This window comes from Stegodyphus dumicola, chromosome X2 (genome assembly GCF_044657685.1).
Source record: "Stegodyphus dumicola isolate Sdum_Otavi_A_Nest chromosome X2, ASM4465768v1".
Taxonomy (NCBI): domain Eukaryota; kingdom Metazoa; phylum Arthropoda; class Arachnida; order Araneae; family Eresidae; genus Stegodyphus; species Stegodyphus dumicola.
The window spans coordinates 176,158,214-176,182,436 of NC_140781.1; the positions used below are offsets into that span (position 1 = coordinate 176,158,214).

Below are 24,223 nucleotides of genomic sequence, written 5' to 3' on the forward strand. Positions count from 1 at the left end.
CAAAATGGTCCAAAAATCTTTAATGTAACGTAATGGTCCAAAAAATGTTTGAAAAGTCTCCTCTAAAGTCGTTCCCAACGCCAGCTGAGTTTTATTGAGTTCGTACCTAGTAATGCAAAAAATATGAAGTATTACATTTTAATACATATTTGAAGTTTTGACAGCTTTTTTTCGTATATCTTTCTTTTTATCATTTATTTCAAGAGCATTAGCTATTAGGAGTCAACAATGTTTCGTTCAGATTGCGCAAGTAAGGTGAGGCGAAACAGAACATACTGAAATCCCCAAGACAGTATTTTCTAAAGCAGGCAGAGTTCAGGAGAGTTAACTGCAGTTTAACTACATTGTTTCTTTTGTTTACCAAGTATAACTATTAATAAGACAGTAGCTCCACTGCATAAATATTTAAGCCAAAGCCGCGCATGAATATATAATCAAGCTCATTACGACAAAGTTTGGGAAAAAGTGAGGCAACTATACCACAATAGTCTCTCTACACATGCAAGTAAGTTTAAGGATCAAATGTTTCAACGCATTTAAAAAAGGGGATATTTGAAAATTCATGTTAGAACTGGAATTAGTACAAAAACCTTATTAAGTTAAGAATTATGTTGATGTGGGAATATGATTTTCTTTATTATTTTACGATGTTTTTCTGACCATTAATTATACAAATATATATGGTATAATTATTTCGTTATGAGTATTTAGACAAAGTTGCAATTTACATTTAATATTCTTTTCACTGAAAGACATTTACTGGTGTCATACGGAATGTAATTAACTTACTTCATTTTTAACTGTTGAAGTAAATAATTTTAGATCAGAGTTTTAGTTCAATTTTAAACTAAAATTTTTGATTCTATTGAGGGTAATTTTGATAATTTTAAATACCAGATGTAAAGGATAGCTTCGAAAAAATAACACTTATACTCCTAAATAATTTAGTACTGAAGTTATCTTAAAGATAGAAATGTAGAGAGGAAATTTAGGAAGATAATTATGCAAATGAAGTGCAAGGAAATGAAACTTCTGTGCTCTTTCCGTAAAGATTGTTGTTGAAGTTACATATTTTTCACCAGATCTTATACATTGTGGCATACGGAGCCCACCAGCGGCCGAGTGGTAAAGTCACTGAACACTGGTAGTTCGGTCCGACGTTCGAATCCCGCGAACGGGCTGGCTGCATGGCCGTTTTGTGGTTTTCCCCATGTGTAACGTGTATACGAGCCAGTTTCCCTTAGAAAGTCCTCCACGAAGGCATCCCTTCCCTTAGGCAGATAGCCCTCGAGTGCTTTGCCATAATTAAATAAACCGAACCAAACCAAACCATTGTGGCATACGTATTAAATATGACATAACCCACATTCGTAAACTAACGTAATAAAATTGGCATAAACCACATTCGTAAAGACATTGGTCAGTTGAGTGTCTTATTATGCAAAGAAATCTCTCTACTCGCTGAAGATTATGATGAATAATTTACGAACAGTAAGGCAGGTAACAAAACGTTTACTTTCATTTGTCCCTAAATTCATGACTCGAAATCGCATAAGGAATTAAATTATATTATCAGATGCTAAATTTTCCTAATTAGATGATACTCATTTTATGATATTTGAGGAAAAAACGTCAATTTACATGCAAGTCTAAACATTTAGAAAATACAGTGTTTTATTATACCGCTTAGTCCTTACTTTTGTAATAACTTAATAATAAAGATTTACATCTTTATAAACATTAACAACAAACAATATCAAAAATTTACCGACAAAGTTTGTTGACCTTGAATCATAAAAGAAGTTCATGAAAAATGGTAATCATACAAACTAACAAGCTCTCCGTTTTATGCTTTGAGTGTAAAACGAATAAAAGCTTTTAGCGTCATAGCAACGTTGCTATAACACAAAAAGCTAAGATTTTGTATGGCAGTTGTTGAATAAATAACGAACTAACTATTTAATCGCGTTGGTATCATTCATTTCCTAATTGATGGCGTGATTATATTTGCAACATCCATATAAGGTAGTGCAATTCTGCCTAATCAAGCACGCAAAACGAAGAATACAGCCTCGGAGCCTGAAGCATTTTAGCATACGAATAACGGACTTTTAAGTTTCTCTGACATAAAAGTCCCTCATTTTATTTCACTTCACAGCACCAAATTCAATACATTGCTCAAGTAAATTCAATTATTCTCTTTAAATATACTGTTATTTTCCTTAGATAATTTAATTCATATGCCTTCTTAAACTACGTAGTGTTACATTCTTTAGTAAAAATGGCATAATAGTATCTTGCTTAAATAAAATATGTCCTTCTAATGCAAAATATTTTCTACACTTTTTAGTCAGCAAGAAAAAACTGCATTAGAGAGATAATAATAAAAAGCAACTAAACAATACTTCAGTTACTTAAAACCTAACATTTTAAAAGGATTATTCTTCTTCTAAAAGTCAAAATGCAGCTACTGTGAGCAGTTATCGTGCCATTACATTAAATCTGATATTTACCAAGTGAGTGTCTTGCTTGCATCTCTCTTTTGAAATTTCGTTTTTTTTTGGGGGGGGGGAGAATATTTTTCACCATCCTAAATCAGTTTAATAAACACTGATAAGTTATCATACCTTGAAACGAAAATAATTCTTGCATTCATCACTCTCCCTCTTTTAGCTAGTTATGCTAATTTTAAGTAAGGTGGACTTCACTTTACAGAAACTTTTATACCCCTAAATCTTTTACAGAACACAGTCTTAAAGCTTTTACAGAAACTTTTACAGTTGCGTTGCAGTATACAGTTTACAGTTGCGCCTCATACTGCAGAGGAAACTATTATTTTCGATACTTTTCATTGCTTAGCTTATCACAGAGAAGTTGAAATCTCTTTAGATTCCTCATTTTGTGTTTTTGAGCTCAAAAGCTACAAGTTCGTTGCCTTTTCTGCAATTTTAAAAGCAATTATATACATATGAAAAAAGGTCCAGCTATTGTCGTCGTTACTTAATAGATATCTCTTTCTTTACTCTAGGTATGAAATATGTGCAGAATATTCAACGTTGTTTTGAATTCCGATTCGGAATTATATGGTAATTTCTTTTGAATTGGTTAATGATCTTCAGTGTTACCATTCTATTAAATTTAGCATAAAATTCCCGCTGTTATTGTGCCGGGTAATTACAGGTGAAATTCTTTTTTATTTGAAATGTTGAATTATTTTGAAATATTTCTCCTTCTTACATCAATGAATTTTGCCTGAGAGGCAATTATCATACCACTGATGCTTTGATTAAATCAAGCAATAAATCTTCACATAGTTTTTCTTGACAACAAGATTAATTATTTGTTAAACTCTGCTTCACACTGATACTTGATATTATTCTTCTCTCCTTTCTACAAAATACTGGGCTCAAGAGATGAAAGCTAATGAAAGTTCATAGCAATCTCACCCAAACAAACTCTAATAATTTAAATTCAAGGATTTCAGACTAAATTCGAAACGAAAAGTGTTTAAAGACAGTTATAAATATCTCTTTCTCAACATGAAGGCTCGAAACAAAGTCCTGTATCTTGAAATGAATCCCAGCTAGTAAGAAAAGGAGGCATTAACATTTAACTTTACAGTGCTTCACACATTGGAATAAAAACCTCCTATAAAATTAATAAATGATATTCTACTAAAAACAATGCCTACTCGTCCATCTACTTAATTAGCATTCACTAGGTAACTGTGTCATGTGTGAGTTTACAAAAAATTAAGGGCCTATAGGGCTAGGACATTGATTGTTGGTAATTTTTTCTGGCATCCATTCCCGAGAGTTGAACGTGTTAACCAAGGTCAGTAGACAAACAAGGTTGGGCTCTTCCTAACGCTGACGTCACTTGCTTAAACAGGTGGGAGAAAAAGGCACAAAGGAGTAGTTGCTTTTGAGCAGACTGAAAGATAGCGACGTTAAAAAAGAACAAAACTTCTTGCATAGAAACCTTGGGGTTAACTAGATGTTGCCTTTGTTTGCGCCATGTACATTACGAATATGAGTTGATCTCCCTTACGAAGTCCTCAAGAAAGCATAATCTCTGAAACATATAGTCTTTGAGTGCTTTACCGTAATAAGATATTTTCTCCCTCTTTCCAGCATGCCTTCGGTGTGTAACGGTAGCACACTCGGCGCGTTTTCGAGAGGACCAGGTTTGAGCCCTGGTGAGGGCATTGCTCTTTTTTTATATCTCCTGCTTCAAGAAACCTAATGACACTACAAAATAATTTTTTAAATAAAAAATTTAACTTCAATAAATAAAAAATCAAATTTAAATTTTCAATGACGTCGAATAGTTTCCAAAGTGTAGGCCGCGAGATAATACTTGGCGTTTTTCAAAAAGTTTTGAGTTATTATATAATTATAAATATTTATTTACAATTATTCATTAATTTGCATGTATTGCTAATTTTTATAAAATACGTGCATTTATTTGTAATTACTTCTCCATTATATTATTTTCTTCTAAGGTATTCATTCCTTCCTTTCCTATTTTCTTTTCCAAAGTAGTTGTATGCAGATGGGTCGCGATACTAAAAACGGAAGTTCTGCTTCAGACAACTTTTTTCTTCAATGTGACTTTCTTTGTTCATTTGAGTATGTGTATGATGCAGTCCAATTAAATAAATTTGTATTAGGTCCAATTAAATAAATTTGTATTTGAAAGCTGCCTCACATGAATAGATATAAATTGAGACAATCGGTTCAAAATATGTTTGAGTACGTAAGTCTATTTTTATAAGCGGTTTGAATGAGCCGGGTTTTTCTCCATAGAGCCAAAAAAATTGCGGCGAAACTCATACAGCTAGCACGTATGTTACCGTTTTAAAATTTTTAACAAGCCATTTAAAAATTCTTTTCAATACAAAAACCAGAAGTCTTTCCTTTTGCTTTTTCATGATAGCTGTAAACACTACAGATTTTTTTTTAAACTCGGATGCAATCTAGTATTTTCAACATTTGATCCCCCTCCTCTTACTGTTTTCCCCAGCTCTTCCAGTGTCATTGAAGATCCCCTCGCAGTCCCTTCTTGCATCCCCCTGGGTGAAGGGGGAAGAGATGGTTATATCCGCTCGAGTGACTCTGTAGATGAAAGTGCACCGTGGGATTTTCAGAGGGGGGAGACGGAGTGCGCATTGCTACTTACGCTCAGAACTCCTTTCCTCCCCCTTAAACTGTTTGCACAAGCTGTTGCCTTGCCGAAAGGGGCCATTCGCAAACTCCAAAAATGTAAAAAGATAAATAAATCCTTCTTTGCAGCGGATTCAAGAGCCCATGATTCTCCCTGAGAGGTTTAGATATATCAACCACAAAGCACTGTCATTTTTCCAGAAGCATATTCATGTCTGACTCTTGTGTCCGACTATTCATATTTTGATATTAAAGCTCCGATTTTAACTAAATATAAGTACTTTTGAAAATCTGAAACCAGAAATCAGTTTTATCACTTTCGTGTGCCACCCTAGATACTTGAGGTATTTTTCGTAATATTTGTGTAGGAGGTATTAGTATGGTGATTCTCTAAGTGTAAGTCGGAACAATGGATCAGAAGAATATTTTTTTGTTGGTCGCGAAATGTTTCGAAGCATTCTTTTTGAAACATATAATCGTGAATGATTATGTAAAAACATAATTATTCACGATTATATTTAATTACGAATTAAATTGTAATTGTCAAAGAGTTGTTAATATCTGTGCATAATTTTATAATATCACTTCATTATTACATTATTTCCTTTTAAAAGCCTTCGCCTAACTCTTTTCTTTTCGCAGCAAGTATATGCATGTGGGTCGCGATAAATGGTAAATATGTAAATGTGGATAAGGAGCTCATAAAATTTGTGAAACGTTGTATTATAAGAACAGTGAACAGTTCCGTGACTTCTTGTCATGGAAATCTCCATCAAAATGCAAAAATATAGTCATATTTCTTATAACTAAATGTCGCAAGTTACCAAAAACTTCAAGGGAAAAAAATAAACCGCGTGACATTAAATTCAATAAAAACTTCAAAATATTCAGTAAAGTGTTATGAACATATACATGCGCACCCATAAGATATCATCAGAGATAATTTCCTTACATTTTTGGGGAGAAAATTGGCATTTCTGGATCATAATACAAATTTAATTTTTCCTCAACTATGCAATATTTTATAGCATACATTGTATTAAAAGCCCTAAATCTTAAGAATAAAAACGAAAAACTGAATGCATGCATACACACACACATATATTACTTTCACAAAAGGAATTCCTTTTCGATATATTGCATAAATTTCTAATATCATCTTTCACGATGTAAAAAGGAAAGCTTCGCTTAACATGCCCTCTTTTCAATAACTCAAGCGTTCCGTATATGAACTCGAATCTTTCTAAAATTTAATAGAAATGCCTGGTGAAACTAAAGTTGCGCATCATATCCATATCCGTAGTCATCCCTCCTCCAGATAATATATAAAGCATAAGGTGTGTATTTTATTTAATTATTTATTATTATTACATCTTTATCAAGACATTTTTGGCAGTATATGTGAGCTAATAAAAATTAGCATGAAAAATTGCAACCAGTTAGGTACAGTACTTATAGTAATTCAACCTAAATGCCTACGAAGCACGACGTTTACTTGTAGACGGTAAGAAACGCTAAGTTCCCCACACCTTCTCAAAAATATTTAAAAAAATTATAAAATTATGAAGCTTCAAAAATAAAAGTCCTCTAACACTGAAAGGAGTTGTTAATTCAAGACTATTCATTAATGTGTAGGAACACAGAATATAAATATAGAAAGGATTAAAAACATACTAAATAAAGTTTAAAAGCTCATAAAATTTAAAAACGTAATAACAGGAACAAAAAGCATGAAAACAGTCTAAAAACATTTCATTAAAATTAGAAGCTGTTCAAAATAGTCAGCCAGCCCATAAGGCTTGAGTCATAAATCTCGCATATCAGCATTACTTCAAAAATATTTTCCGAAGAAGATGGACAGTTTTAAATGCGTTTGGCATCTATCACTTCGTTATCACATATGTAAACAACTGTAAATAACTTGCTAAATAACCACATTCCATACATTATGTAAATAACTTCACATCCACTATGTAAATAACTTCCTAAATAACCACATCCCATTTTAAACGGAAAACTGTTATAGTGTGTCCTCTTGGGAAACTATGAATTTTATCCAGTAAATGAGATCAATCCTTTTTTTTTTAATTTTTTTAATCCAACGTGTTTTTTAAACATCTCACTATGATCGAAAATCATATGGTATAATTAATGTAACATGAGTGAACAATTTCTGTCCATCTCTTTGCTAACAATTTAGCGATCTCATTGTGAAATAGACCACGGTGCAAGGGTACCCAATGAAAAACAAAGTTTTCTAGTTTTAAGAATCCCGAATTAGCATATAACCTCTTTCACTCGCTTTGAGTCTACAAATGAGTGTAAAGAAATAGCATGAATTGCTGCCATAAAATTGGAAAAAATTACAGCATTAAAAAACTTTTTTTGCTCCTATAATTAAATATTGAGCTGACAACCTGACAGCTTCTATTTCTGCATCGAAGGAAATAGCGTTTGGTTCAAAGAATGACTCAAAGAAGCTTGATAATCAAAGTTACGTATATGGAAAAAATCATACGAATGAGAAATAAAATAAATATTCTTCTATAATAACATGAACGTATAGGTTCAATCTTAGCTTGTGGAACACTACTCGCCACAGTAGCTGAAAAACTAGCACTGATATACTTAATGATATAATAAATCATTATATACTATAATTACAATATTCATAAATCATTATATACTATAATCATTATATACTATAATTAATATTATAATACATTATATACTGCACTGATATAATAAATCGAGGAAATATTTCATCTCTATTATATTTGCCTTTTCTGCCACGGGAACGGTACTTCGAGGAAGTGATTGCATCATTGAGCTAAATGTTTGAAAATTTTATTTACATTACATAATAAGAGGCTTTATTCACATTTCGCGGTTTCAGTCAGCGTTCCTACTGTTCATATTACACTCATCTAAGCAGCACATTGCACAAATTCATAAAAATTTCTAATTAAATATAAGCTTTAACTCTAGAACTGCAGAAAATTTTCTATATGTAGTATCATGGCAATTATCTTTTTACCGCCATTTTAATTTTTATTTAAAAAAATGTCTACGTAATATTAAACAAAAGGGTTGATTAATTATATAAGAGAGGGAAAGCCCAATTACTTCGATCAAAATTTGTCTTCATCGTTATTTGCGCAATTAGAATCTTAGTAAAATAATAAAGACCATGTTCTTTCAAGACTGTTGATACACGAGGTGATATTAAACAGCATACTTCTCTGGTGGCTTTCGTATGTTTGGGCTACTACGTAAAATTTTAGCAGCATTTATAAGTTAGATTTCATGATTTTGGAGCCAAATGCAAGAAATTATCGTGTAAATTACAAGTCTTTCTAAACAGAATAAACACACAGAACTGTTGGTCTAAAAATCTGTATTAACCAACAAGAAAAAGTCAAGAAAGCTGTGCCTACTTTAAGTCTTTTCCAGAAAGTTTCATCCAACAGCATTAAACAACTACGAAGCACACCATATACCAATAAAATCTCAGTCTTTGTATAACATATAATGGTTACCCTCTCGACTTGCTAGATGCTATACTTTGCTCTTCATACACCTTAGCAAATAATCATCCATAACTATCCTTAAAAATTTTGCCTCGGAAGAGTAGAGTTTTTGATACGTTATTTTTGCTTTGCGTGTGTACAAATTTTGTTTCCAACTTCATAGCATACATTTTTATCTCCTTCTTTGTTTGCTCCAAGTTATGAGCATCGATTTTTTTTATTTCCACAGTAGACGACAGAACAAACAGATTGGATATATTTTATGCGTTATAACTTCGATTTTTTTTAATCATGAAATACCTCCTCTTGAAATCACCTGAATGATTATGTAATATTCGTGTTTAGGCATATACGTATGACACATAGTATATAAATTGTATGTTTTTTTTCTCAGCTCATTAGTAATAGGTACAGTACGATACAAAATTCTCAATATAATTAAACTGTGGTAAAAAGTAAACTGATATGCACTGCAGACAACTATGCAGGATCTTAAAATGCATAAGATTTCTCATATTGGAATGAACATTTAAAATTAAATCATTACCAATGAATTACAACTATCATATAACACTTTATCTTATCGAGAATCAGAAGCATTTTATGGGCTTGCGCAAATCGCAGTTGGGAGGACTCCGTGTTCACAGGGGCCCAGGGCGTTCAAATCATTAAGTGATTAAAAAAGTAGTAAACGCAACGTTTGTCTTAAGATGAATGGCTCCGAAACCTTGAGGTGAGAGAGGACCTTCATTTCATAATTTCGCCATTGCCAAAGATGCGAACATTTTACTTAAAAAGAAAAGTAGTGAAATATTTGTTACGCTTTTTTGATTTTAATATATTTTTTTCAGTATTCTGTTTCACAAAAATAACTACTTAAATGTTTAAGTTATGCAGAACAGTTTGTTATATATGCCATAATTTTATTACATTTTTACACTGCAAATTTCTGCAGAAAAAAAAACTTATCTTTGGAATAGTAAAATTTATCCACCAGTATAAATAAGCCAAAAAAAAAAAAAAAAAAAAAAAAAAAAAAAAAGAAAAAAAGAAAAGAAAAGAAAAAAAAAAAAAAAAAAAAAGAAAAAAGAAATAGAAGTCGTCGTCGGTTTTCTTTTTGTATGTTCCTTAATAACCAGGAACAAGCTGTTCATAAAAGTCGTCTTTGGTTTTCTTTAATATATTCCGCAATACGGATGAGCATATTTTTTCTTTAGCGTATATCCCTTAATATGTTTAAATTACACTACAACTTAAAGATAAAACTTGGAAAAATTGAAATACTATTTTTTAAGCTTAGAACAAACAGAACTGAGAAAATGAAATAAATATTTTCGAATAGAAATTAGTAATATTTCACTGTCTCGAATTTTCAGTCAGCGAAAACCACCCTCTCTCAAATCGCAAAAATAATACGAGTTTCATTCATGCTCTAAGGAATTTATATAAGACAATAGAATTTCTATGAAATCGAAGCACTGTAAGAGAAAAACCATATAAGATATTTGACAGAATGCCTAATTAATTACAAGCTAGTACTGCAAAAAAGTATGCGTAAGGAATATTACCAGAAGTAAGCACATTTGATACTTAAAATAAGCTGATTTGTTATAGCGTGAGTGAGTGAGTGAGTGAGAGATTATGGCGCAAAACCAAGGATGATTATAGCGCGTCAAACACGAGATGGGATGATTACAAATGATTGATTTGTTATAGGAATTTTAAGCTTTGTAAATCCCGCAATGTACGCTACACAAATCATGTTTTTAAGAAACATGAAAATAACAGTATGATGTCTCGACTTATTTTACAGCTAAAACTAGACAGCATGCGTAAATTTCTTCGAAAATTTAGTATTAATTGGCGGAGTTCTCTTTACTGAAATAAATTAAGTCCACTTTCCAAGATGATGATCTCATGAGTTTTTCGGAAAATGTAAGTGACAGATTGCACGAATGCGTCAACTAATCATTAGTTTCAATAGTTTTAAGGCTGCTGCATACTTTTATAATCAAGAGCAAAATAAGTTAAGTTTGATTTTGCTAAATTGTATTTTGCAAAATGAAGTGAATTAACGGCACTACTAATGAATGTTTTCATTTTTCATGAAGAACAGTACAACAGATGTATTTATCGCTGATCCTTCTCTTGCTGTGCAATTAAATATGTTTCTTCAACAATGCATTTTAGATGGGAAAGCTCTTACCAACAATCTAGTTTTTAATTTTCGTTTGGACATTTTAAATGAGAAATATCCTATCTATTATACAGTTTTTCATATTATTGACAAATGAATTATTATCTTACAGAATACGTGAAAAATAAATTGCTTTATATTTGAAAACATGTTTAAACAAATAGCATACGCACCTCTAGATTTGATGTTGAAGATATTTCGGCTACTAAGTCATTTCTTTCAACTAAATAGCTTCAGATAAAAATATATATTTTAACCTTAGCCTCAGGAATCCAAAAGTCGGCAGACAAGTTAATACACTTGTAGCTGTTAGGTTGAAAGCTAACAAAAGCAAGCCCTTATTGCTTTCGCATTACTAAGGCTGTTTGGAGATAAAAGGGTTATAACTGTATTTTTCATCCTACCTCAGTTCTTATCACGCCAGACCATTGTACAACCACAATAGGTGTAGCTACCCTGAATACATTGAGAGGTGCCAATTTGTTAGCTGAAGCTGTTCACCCAGCATAGCCCCAGGGAAATTGAAAGTAAGTGGAATAGAAAAGAAATTCGGAAAAGTATTAAAGAAAAAAGAAAAGAAAGAAAAAAATGAAAGAAAATGCACGCAGAACGTGTCTTTTGTCCTGACTGTTTTTAAGAGAAAGCAGTTTTTTTTCCCCAAAATTAGAACAGAAATTTATGTTCTATTTTCTTACCGCTTCATTTAATAAAAAATCTGAAGAGAAAAAGAAAAAAATTCATAGAATGAACTTAATTTCTATCACAAACGAAATATGCAGTTTTACTTTTCTTTCTTTCTTTTTTTTATTGTGTGCAAAAAGACATTTGGGAGGAGAGAAACGTTATAAAGGCAATAACCTACCTCGTAAATAATCATAAAATATCGAGACCTAAAGAAATTGACGGAGTACTCAAGCCAATTAAAAATTAATTTTTTTCTCTATGCTTGTAAAAATCCTGTTATACATTCTCATACATGTCAAAGGTTTGAAGTCAACTAGAACTCATTTTTTTTTTCCTTTTTATTTGTAAGCATCCTGTATTGCATTCTCGTACATGTCAAAGAATCTCTGTAAAGAATTTTCTCGTTCCTTACTGCGTGCTATGCTGTTGAATGCACTCTCGGCTATAGAATATTTGTTAAAATAGGCACTTCAAGGCCGTTGCCAGCCCTTCCTGTTTGCGATCGTAACGCATATCGTCGTTACCGCATATCACTTATATTCTCCATCTCATCTGAGTTGGTAGTTCAAGTCAGCCCTCATTCGCATGCTTTTTGCGATGCAAAGCACGCTAAACGGAAATGCAGTGAGGGAAAAAAAATATGTGACGTGAGCTTCGACTGCATCTGCCGCTCCTATGGTTACGAGGCAAGCCGGGAGGCAGAAAATGACACAGAAGTTCCTGTTTTAAATTAACACTGGAATGGGGGGGGGAGTACGGAGTTCGAATCTCAAGAAGAGCACTGCTGATTTTTAATGTTTCCTGCTCCGATAAAAACTAAATGTCTGTACACTCTTTTCTGAATTTTCATGTTTCTTGCTCCTATAAAAACTAATGTCTCTGCATCCATTCTCATTTTTTCACATTTGTTGCTTCTATTTACTGCTTTTCTTTGAGATGTTGATAACAGTTTTCTAACTATTGAGTCTGTTTAATTAAAATCTGCTTTAGTTTCGTTAAATATTAGAGAAGAAAAAAATTTAATGATTTACATTATAAGACTATAATTTTCTATACCAGGTAGAAAACTGGCAAATTTCAATTTCGGTTATATTACTGGTGAATGTAAATTATATTACTGGTGTCATTTTCATACATTCCTTCGTGAGGTTCAATAATACACAGATGAGTGAGGAAAAATAAATCACTTTCTTTAGGAAGGAAATTTAAAAAAAAAAAAAAAATATTTTTCAGCTACTGAAAAAAGTATATAGATCATAAATATGCTGAAACTTTATCAGCATAAATCAGTTTATAGGAATCTTTACAACGTTCTGCTTTCTTTGACAGCACTTTTTTTCCTTAAATTAAACTGACAAGCCTGCATCAAAATTTATTTCGTAATACGTGCATTGAAAAGAAAAGCAACAAGGCTATTCTGTTGATAGGGAATAAACACTGATAAGCCCGAGGAGCAGATAGAGAATCTTTCGGTTTCTTCCTTCGGTCATAATCGATACAAAACTATGTTGCTGCTTTAATAGCTTCATGTTAAACTCAAACTGATAAACTTACCTTCACAGTACTGTTGAAATTCGTAAGCTTGGAGTAAAGAAAATGAATCGTTACCTCTTTGTTTTTAGCTTTATGAACTAAATGCTTTTCACCTTTATGAGCCCGGAGAAATGCATCGAACCCCTCTGTGAAGTTTATTTAGCAGTATTAATTATTTTAATTAAAGCACTGCTGAAATAATAATTCTACAGATGAATTCGTATTTAAATGATGCTAAAAAACATCCCGGAGCATGCTGTTCTATTGAAAGACTGATTTTGTAACAAAGCAAACATACCTTTCCGAACATCTCGGGGTCTATGGGACTTATTTATGAAAGGTGAGCTTTAAACTAAAAATTTATTCATTAAGATATATAAATGATGATATCCGCTTTAGAGTAAATGAAGTATTGCAGCATTCAAATTCAGTTTATCAGAATTTTTCAGAAAATTTTAATGAATACTGTACGTGATAATGAAATCTTTTATTTCAGATTGGAGATAAAAAGAAGTCATTTCTCACTCATTTACCTTATTAATGGAGTTGAATAATGTCCATTGCTGTGTACAACTGAAAGCTGCTTTGCTGTCTCGAAATAAAAAGAAGGCTAGAACATTTTTATTACGTAAGTAGAAAACCAACATTCTATGCTTACTTTGCAGGCAAGAAAGGAATTAGATAGTTTTGCAAGGTAAACTAATGAATGCTTTTCCTTTTCGATATGCTAAGAGAAATTTTAGAAGTTGTATCTGGTTCTAAAAAAATGGTTTTAATTAAATCTATTCTTCAGATGCATGATAATATCTATGCATGTTTCTATTTCTTGTATCCGTAATACCGTACCTTATGGTATTAATGAATAATCATTTATGGAATTTTAATATTTATTCTTTAAGTCAAAGCTGTGCTCTGTCAAAGAAAACTTAACTTTGACGTTTGTGTAATGATATTACTTTTTCCTAGTACCTTTGTACTTGCATAATATCTGAACCAATGAGATATCCTTACATTAAAAAGAAATTGTTTAATTTTCGTTTGCGATTAGGAATTTGCTCAATGCAGAATGATTTTAATTTAACAGAGAAAGTATAACAATGAAATGTGAGTTACAAAGTCTAATGATAAATTAAATTTTTGAATAATTTACTGATACTTTAATTTGGTTTCATTTTTATCGTTCCTGTCAGTAAAAGATGAACTGCAATATGTCTCATTGTTGGCATTATTTAATATATAAAATGTTTTAATTTAATACATCATGAAAAGAATTTTATTTTTTAATTTTAAATAGTAAAAATAAGTAATAAGTATAAAATGAGTTAAGATTCTAATAATAATTTGTTTCTTTTTATCCCTATGAAATATACTCTTCAATGTATCAGGTTTAAATAATACTTTTTCAAGCAATTAATTAGACAGATTCTGCTGCATAAAGAATAAATTTGACATATGAAAATTCAGTGTGGGTTTACTAACCACCGGGTCAGACGCCAATTTAGAATGAATCACGAAATGTCTTAAAATCCTCTATTTCCGATTGTATTTTTAAAAGTGATATTGTTTGCACAAAATTAAAAATTTTTCTTATGTATTAGAATTACATTATTTTTATTTTCTCTCCATCTATATATGTACAGATCATGATAAATCGATCGCAGCGGTATGCATATGAGTCACGAAGCTAACAATTTCGAAAAATACAGCAGATACTGAGTTTTCAATACAATACTTGATGCAAAGATAGCTGATCTGCTAAAATTTCATTTCTCTTTTCCATTAACTGGCCTTTTTATTATTATTATTATTATTTAGCTTTTCTTCATTAATTATTTTTAGTGTTTAATAAGAAATTTTATTTTTTCCGTTAATAATACATTTTCCTTTCAATATTACTATGCATTTTACAGCATAGATATCATTTCCCAGACTTTTGCCAGCATGTCACGTTCGTTGTCTATTATGTTTACATTAAATTGTATTCAATTAATGAGGACGAGTTAATTTATTACTCTATATATTGCTGAGTTCAGTGGTCAAAGAAAATAAGCAATTCAAAAATGAATTTTGGAAGTTTTGTTATTACATTAGTACGTGTCAAATTAATAGATAGTCCAAAGATTTAATTTGTTTGTTGAGTTTGTAATTATTAGTTTAAAAAAATTCCTCATTTCTGTGTGAAAAAGAATTGCTTAAAACAATATGTCTAAGTATTTTCAAACTTAAAAGAATGATACATGTATTTTTAAACTTTAAAGATATATGTAAGTATTTTTAAGTTATTAAGATAAATAACTCTAATTTATTTACTTAACATTACTTAGCAGACCATTCAAGCTTTTTTGGAAACATACGCTTGCAATGTTACTATCGCTCTTCCTCTTATTAAACAAGAGTACAAATTTCTACTTAAAATAAAAAGGCTTGTATTTATTTAAATAAAAAGTTAAAGAATTAAAATTGAGATCGAAACCAATTCTGGTTATGTAATAAGGTCGCATACTAATTTTGTATCCAACACTGCTGATTTGACTTGTAACATTCAGACTAAATTCTGAAACTAAATGGCACATAAGCTAAATTGCACGTCTCTCAAAAAAGTGTAAAAAATAAAAACTACAAGAATTCGCCATTATCCCAACATCAGTGCTACAGGCAGAATTCTTATGATTTATCACAAGCATTAATTAAACTCTGAAAAATCACTTTAGTGACTATTAAAATTCTTTAAAAGAATTCCGCAGATTATGAAGAATATTATATTTACTTAATGATTTAAAGTTGCTTTCTTTATTATGGTATTACTAAATGTTTTACAGCTTTATTTTATAGGATTAAACTTATGGTGACAAATTAAAACGTATTTATTTTTATTTACGCCTGTATAAACGAAAATCAAGTAATGCTAATTATCCTGAAAAATATATAGGTTTTCGCAATAATCGATTAACTTCACATTGCGTTTAGTTTACGCATACTTTTATGCATTTCCCTAAGCCTGATAAAGCTTCGTAAAATTTTCAAAGCCTATATAACTCTTTAACTTACTTTAATAAATAATAATGGCAATCCTTTACATCTGAAATTACATTTTATTCGTTAAAACATTTAACTTATTATTTAAAATTTCAAGAAGTGTTTAGTTAATATTTTGTTGTCTCATTTTTGAATACTATAAAATTAAGTTACTTTTTATTGTCCAAAATTTCCTTCATAGTTTTGCTATTTCACAAAAAATGCTAGTGATGAATAACAAACTAGAATTTACGAATATGTGATACGCATAGTTACTGTACTGAAGTTAATTTTCAATTTGAGGTGAAATCGAATTAACTGAAAATACTGTAATAAAATATTTTGATATTTTTTACCCGTAAGTGAAGCGAATGTAAACAGCATTGGTTTGTTTCTAATGTTTAAATAAAACATTCATTGACATGTATCCGTGTGATAAAACCATGAAAGATGCTATAAATTTAAATTCAATTTGACGCAATTATTTAAACTTCTTCTAAATATTTATTTTCAATAAATGTAAGTTTTTGAAACAACTGTAACAGTTACTCAAGTTCAGATTACTAATAATAATACAAAAGGGTATCTCGAAGTGAGCGTATTGCTTAAGAGATGATCCTTTTTATTATCTTTTCGGCTTTTAGCAAAATTACTTGTTATTTCAGCTTCGAGAAAAATATTTAATCTGAGAATTTTAATCTTACTCCACCTTCCTCAACTAAGTATGTTTTCCTAAAGAAAACAAAGCATAATAATCTTAAAAAACCTAGATCATATTACTAGAAGAAATATATTTCTGCTGTTGGTGGTGATATATTTGATATTAAAATCAAATATTCGACTCTATTTTATTGAATCCATGTTCATTTAAATTTTAACTTGTTTGAAGATTTTCTAAAAATTCTAGACTCAGAAACTAAACTGAACGGAGGGCTATACAAAACTGCTTTTATTTTAAAATGCAGTTAAATGTCATACAATTAAATGATTGATCTTTTTGCAGTTATGGTACAAAATGTTGAAGATATATTACATTATACCAGTGTTCAGCTCTAAATTGATAAACATCTTAACTTTCCCCCTGTCTTTTACTTTTGTGGAGGGGTGGGAGAGACAGGAATTAGAGTTTATTAATAAAATTTTTAATCATTTTTTTCCGCGGAATTTAAAGGCAAGTACATATAAATTATTCACTGAGTTAAGAACATTATGCAAGCTCTCTCTCTGTATATGTATACAATGTAAAATACCTATCGACTCATCTAAATTTCTATCATTATTCATTCATAAATCCAACATATTTATTAATGTGAGCTGTTAATTTCTTTCAAATGGTATAAGATTTGCTAAAAATAAAATAATTTCCATTGTAGTGATATTTTAGAATTTCTCAGCTTGACTTGAAAAGCCTTTACTTTTTTATATTTTTTCGTAGACTAACGCAATTAATTAAAAATAAAGAATTTTTAATTTATAAAATTAAGCTTAAAGAGTAAACTAATTAAAAATTAAAAACGAAGGAAATGTCAAGTTAAATCAAATGAATTTTACTGATAATTTGCATACAAACTAAAAAGGCGTTTTATAAATAAATCAATGCATACAAGAAGTTATGTGACGAGATTGCATTTATACAATGCTTTTGTGTAACCCCTTATTTTATCGCCTCTCACTTTTGTGTGATCCACAACCCATTCTCTCCACGCATCCCAACTAGGCGTGCCCTCTAGTGGATGAGTCAGTGTAGGTTTCATTGAAATGCACCCCACCCATCGCTGCAAACACGGGAGAAGGTCACACGTCAGCAGTGGACACGAACAGACCATCAGCTGTGATCTTACGCTTGTACAGCATATGTCACTGCGGATGAAATAAAGTATTCTTTTCAAAAATTAGCCGGTGCATCATTAAAAATACGTTTTCACAATTTGGCGTTTATAAAAATTATAAAAGTTTCTTAATGGCAGTGTTGTATCAATAAAAATTGTTATAAAAGTTGTTAAATTCCTGATAAAGATTAATTGAAAAACCACTTTAAGGGCTTAATTATTGAATTAAACTGTATTTTTAACTAAATCTTCTGTACATAGCCATGCCATATTATTAAACGGTGTAAACTGTAACCTTTAACTAAGCGGAAAAATTGCAAACTTCTGGAACCCTAATGATTTCCTTGAAGCAAACCAAGCCTGATTAACTCGTGTAAATTCTTTAGAATACAGATAGCCTAGAACTTACCGGCTTCAAATTGGAACTTTTTTCTTTTGAATGAGGCGTATTATTAAGAATGTAGTATTTGAATAATATGGAGGTATGTTATGAAGTATTTCATCCATATAGTTAATGACAATTCAATCAAAATCGGTAGTGTATCTTGATTAACAGAATGTGGCAAAGAGGATGCAGTGTACTTTATGCATTTGAAGGCTACTTTTCTCTTATGTACATTTAAAAGGGCATTTGCCAAAGTGCGGGTCGCAAGCCACTCACTGCTGAGTAATTAGAAAGCTTTTGCTGGGTCGCAAAAATTTTGATAATATTTCCTCCCTTATCTGTTTTTTTTTTGGTAATATAATTGCAGTTATTTAAAATTACTAATTACTAATAAAAAATATTACATATAATAAAGTGCGGGTCGCAAACCACTCACTGCTGAGTAATTAGAAAGCTTTTGTTGGGTCGCAAAAATTTTGATAATTTTTCCTCCCTTATGTTTTTTTTTTTTTGATAATATAATTGCAGTTATTTAAAATTACTAATTACTAATAAAAATATTACATATAATAAATTATTAATTAATTGTTAATTGTTTAAACATGTGTATTTATGATTAGTCCTTTTTATATTACTCTCTTCCTGTTTTCTTCAGAAAAACTTCTTGTGTGTGGTTCACGATAAGTCGCAACCATATGTGTGTGGGTAGCGATACTTAAAGGTTTGGGAAACAGTGACTAAGAGTATTAAAGAATAACTCCAAAAAATATTATTAAAATTTAATGTTTTTTTTTTTTTTCATTTCTTGTGGATGAAATAAAAGAATGAGGGTGCGCTGATAAAGGGCAATGATGTCTCTCTATTTAATCTTTTATCTTTCATTTTATGAATGCAGTATTTTGGATCTATATCAACATAAAATGTTACTAATGTCAATTAGGAATTGAAGCCAGTTATTATTAAGGAACCACAGTTCTAAAATCAATTACTTAAACGGAGTTTTTTCTTAAATCGTTGATTTAGAAATTTTGATTTTTAAGTGGCATTAGAACACACTATATATGAGAAAGACTGACCTAAAGTTGATAAAATAAGTTTAATAATTTAGTTCCCGTTTCTTCCATATTCATAGTTGATAAGAAATAGATATAAGAAGTATTATAAAATAATATTTTTATTGCCGGTGGCAAAATTTAAGATATCTCCAAAATGCTTTAACGATAAGGTGTTGCTTCCTTTCACCGGTTAAACTGCCTTCATTGTTGAAGCAAATCTCATTATAGCAGTCTTTAAATGAATTCCTTTGTTTCTCTGTAGTTAATATTGTATAAATACAACGACATAACAGGTTTCAAATTCAAATAAGCAACTGTCGTTGCTAAAAATATACAGACGTTTATAATTTCTTCATATTTTAAATGTATCTTTTCTATCACATCTACAGATCCAAACAATAGCAATAGTTTGAATAGACGAGAGTTTCCCCTTCTATTGAAGCGTATGTTTAAAGATACCTTTACAGTAACGTATCCATTGAGTTTATGTTTATATCTTAAATTATGTTATTAAACGATTTTGCATTGTTTTACCTACACAATACCCATGGAAATCGTAAATAACTACACACTTGAAAGAAGCAGTTTTTCATTAAGCTTCTGAAAATGTATACGCATATTTTCTAAAATTTTTCTCCTTGTTCCTAGATGTTCTGCGATAAATTAAAATAATTCTTCTCCAAAGAGGTTATATAATCATAAGGTAGCACCTTCTTAAATGCTAAAGTATCTCATAATAATGCGTTTAAATTTATTTTTCCCTTGTTAAGTGTACCTTCTAATATCCTATGCAATTCTTGCTGGTATTAAGAATTAAATTATTTTCAAGTGTTGAAATTAAGCTGCTTTGTTTGAAATTCCTTTCTACTATTTAAACCCAATTAGAACTAAGTATCATACTGAGAGCAGTAAAAGGAATATCAAATTATTAATGCTTTTAAAAATAATCTATGCAGAATTTATGCATTTTATAGTAAGAAAATGGAAATATTCTTGCTTTTTACTGAATGGTTTAAGCCTATAATATCATGATTTCATATTTGCGCAAAATAAGTTTTACATTAAGGCTATTTAAAAGCAAATAATAATAATTATATTTCTTTCTTGCCAATTGATTCTGAGTAAGCAAATTACATGGATTTGGAAGATGTTTTCTGCAAAAAGCTGCTGCTAATTAATTCTCAGGTGCAAAATATGCGGGACTTGGAAGATTTACTCAGAAGGTTCTAAAAAGGTATATTTTTAAAAAATAAACAACATCATTTTGTTGAAAGAGAATTATAATCACTATTCTTTGCAACTAGAGATGTTTTTTTGTTTTGTTTTGTTTTGTTTTGTCAAGTTTAATGAATGCAATACACATGCTTAGACAAAGAAGACATATTCACCATGGTCAGCTCTTTGAGAAAGCAGATTTTGCATCTTTTAGTTATTAACTCTGTTCTATATTTTGTCTCAAGTTTAAATCTAATATTAAATTATCATTTGATTGACATTGTCTTTTGTATTTGTAAATGCAGGCAAATTTCACTCTGGGATTGGCTTTAGGGTAGGGCTATTAATTAAGAAAGCGTAAGATCACAAACTAGTAAGTGATACTACCATGTACCATTTTTAATCAGATTGAATACTTCAATTCATTGTTTAACTGCTGTGTCTTTTTTTTTTTTTTTCTTTCTAAAGGTGATGGTTTAGTGAGATGAGGGTTTACTTCCTACCTGTGGACGTAGAAGGGCAGGAAGAAGAGGAGGGTTGCCGGTCCAGCAACATTCGGGAAAACGAGCCTCCGTCTGCAAGGGTAAGAGAAAACAAAAGAACACAAAATCACTACCAGGACAACCCAAAACTAAAACAAGGATCACAACAAATCAAATTCCAAAATACATGCTTTTTTGGACAATACAAAAGGCTTAAATAAAAGAGGTCAATTTGACACAATTGAAATTAGGATATCCACTCATGACAATTTACTTTTGCTTTCAATTAATTGGGATTATATAAAAGTTTTTTTGCACAAATAAAACAAAAAAATATATTACAATAATTAAGATGCTAATTATTTGCCATTATAACTGGAATGTAACATATAGTAAAAATTGCAAAATGTTTTGAAAGTATATGTGAACATTTCTGTATACTGATAAATATTGTTGTAAAATTGCGTTCTGCCAAATTTAATGTTATACAATGCATTTTAAAAAACAAAGTGACACACTTAAAAAATAATGTGTTCAGAAAACTTTATTTCAGTTTTTGGGGAGGCGTGTTAGACGTATGCTTATTTATTTAGAAATTACGGCTGGAAAACATTTTGTTCTAACTCTGTCATGTAAATGTCTAAAAAAATTAGATTAATTCTTAAGTCGAAAGACATTAAAATTTGTGTGTCTATTTTCAAATTTTAATAAACATATTAAATTAGTTTACTGTGCTATAGACTAGGCATGTTAATTATAAAACGTAGGCTAAGTTATTTATTATGGCACAGTATTCGACGCGAAATCTCCATGCAGTCAACATCATCATTCGCCGAGCTTTAGAGCAGAAAATATTCAAAATACTCTATACTGGTTCATCCTTTATTTTAAATATCAATTTAACTCTGATTCTTTTTTCCTGATGTAAACAGTATTTAAGTTATTCAGTCAAAAAATACAGCAATTTCGACTAAAAAAATGCTTATGAAAACTTTTACTTTCGTACCAAAGTCCGGAAAATTGTTTTTAGAATGTTTAATATTAGAAGTAATATATTGCGTTAAAAAGATGAAGCTTTGCTATTTTTTTAATAGGAAGAAATATAGCTGTATATGTGTAATCTTTGGTTTATTGATAGGCGAAACTAATTTTCATATGTCAAGGATTTTAACTTTGTTATGTTATTATATCTTATTTTATTTCCTGTATTTTACTTAAATCTGCAATATTTAGGTTATAATGCTGTTCAGAATACTGTCTTAAACATTACAATATTGTTGCAATTAAAAAGTGTTTGCTTTGCGCGTTTTTTGTGTAATAAATAGCACAGAAACAAATTATTTTCCTTACATTAATTTGACCAAAAAATGTATATTTGAATGCATTTTATTCTTAGGTGTTTTCAAGATTTTACAGGTTTTAAGGGGAACTAGTGTGCTTAAATTTTTTATTTCTTACGCCATTGAAAAATCAAGGATTTGCATAGCATGACAACAGTTTTTGTGTTCTTCCTAAATTCAAATAAAGCGAATAAAAATACTCATCAGCCTAAATTTGTATAAATTATCACTAAACTTTAACTGAGTTTTTTTTTCTACTAATATAGTGTGCTTACTGTTGTATTTGAAGGAAAAAGGTATGTTTAATGTGCAGATGTAAAACGTTGCTACAGAAAATTGATAGTCATGTTATGCATTATCCAGCTAATTAATAGCGGTTAATTAATAATATAAAATTATAACATTGTCTTTCGTGCATTGCATGTGTTAGCTAAGAAGCGACGTGTAAATATTTTCTATTTTCATTTCATCGATAAAAATATCAGCGATTGATTAATTATTCATTATACTATCAAATTTTCTTGCGCACTGAAAAGTTAAGGGCAACTTCAAAATGGAAAGGCATTTTGTAAAAATTAAATAAAGCTAAGTATACGGAAGTTGACTTCCTGCTATTCTTTATTTTATACTGTTGGGATTACAATTACTTTTTACTGTTCGGATTACAGTTACTTCTTTTACATGTAGGATCTTCTGTTCGTTGACATGTTTACCTTAATGTTGAACTGCATTTTATAATTTACTAATTTTAAATGAGATCAAAATTTACTTTCTGAAGCTTTGTTTTGCTAATTTAATTTGATCTATTGTAACTTACAGGAATACATGTTTTCTAATATGTAGAAATTTACGTTAACCTTTTAGTACGTATTTAAGTGTATCGAAATAACAAAATAGATTGTTAGACACAACACACATAGAAAACACATTAAAACACATAGATAATGTATTAGAAATAGCAATCACATAAAAGTAGCAGAACAAAAGCAGAGCAAAGAAGTTAAAAAGCCATATTTAAAACACGAACAATTGGTAAAATCTACGTTAAAAAGCACGTAACAGGATTGCATGATTATAAAAATGATTACATCTAAAATAGACATTAAAACATTAAACAGGATATGCACAAAAATACATGATGCAAACAATAAACGCCACTCAATATAGCAGGTGAAACAGTAAGATTTTGAAATGGGGAAAAAAGGTATGAAAAAGACACAGCATGCAGTGAAGGAGGAAATAAAAATAATATACTTAGAAAAATAAAATTATTCAGAAAAGTAAGTGATATATTTGAGTGATGAAATATTTCTAATTTTTAATGTGATATCTGAGAAGAGTTTCCTGTCACAAATTTGGTGTTCAAGGAAAATGAGAGTAGTATATTGATTTTAGATAAAGAAGTTTTTTCTGAGTAATATCAGTAAACAATGTTTAAATCTAGTTTAACCTAGTTTTGAACAAAGGGACTTTCAAGAAAATTATGAATTGGAATCGTAGGAATTTATCATATGCCTATGTGTGACACTTTTTGATTGCAACAATTATTGACTACTATTTACAATTTTAAAAGGAAAACAACATAAACAAATTTCATAACACTTTTCTTGCAACATTTTTTAGACTTAAGAATAAAAATAAAAATATGCACACTTTTTATACAAAAGATAAAGTAAATATAAAGAAAACCAAACAAAGGTATTATTAAATTTATATATTAATTATTACTAATACTAATGCTAAACGTACCTTAAGCATGATTTCAAATATACAACATTTGGAATTAATTTCTT

General features: G+C 30.2%; 1 protein-coding gene and 1 long non-coding RNA gene across 5 annotated transcripts in view; one reads left to right on the forward strand and one right to left on the reverse strand.

Annotated features, from left to right (window-relative positions):
• The window catches only part of onecut (homeobox protein onecut), a 359,106-nt gene that overhangs the window by 274,295 nt on the left and 60,588 nt on the right, over positions 1-24,223 (reverse strand). The window contains exon 2 of one of the 2 annotated variants that reach the window (XM_085809184.1): positions 21,112-21,183. The exons of the other annotated variant lie outside the window; for it this stretch is intronic. Coding sequence (XP_085665310.1) covers positions 21,112-21,183 — 72 coding nt within the window. The remainder of the gene's footprint in view (positions 1-21,111; positions 21,184-24,223) is intronic. 2 annotated transcript variants of the gene reach the window in all.
• Positions 1-24,223, forward strand: part of LOC146992981 (uncharacterized) — a 249,674-nt gene that overhangs the window by 55,574 nt on the left and 169,877 nt on the right. The window contains exons 1-3 of one of the 3 annotated variants that reach the window (XR_015038954.1): positions 13,082-13,449; positions 13,606-13,737; positions 21,077-21,191. This is a non-coding gene — a long non-coding RNA (uncharacterized LOC146992981). Of the gene's footprint in view, positions 1-13,081; positions 13,450-13,605; positions 13,738-21,076; positions 21,601-24,223 lie in introns of those variants that run through there. The other 2 variants (XR_015038953.1, XR_015038955.1) reach the window with 2 other exon arrangements.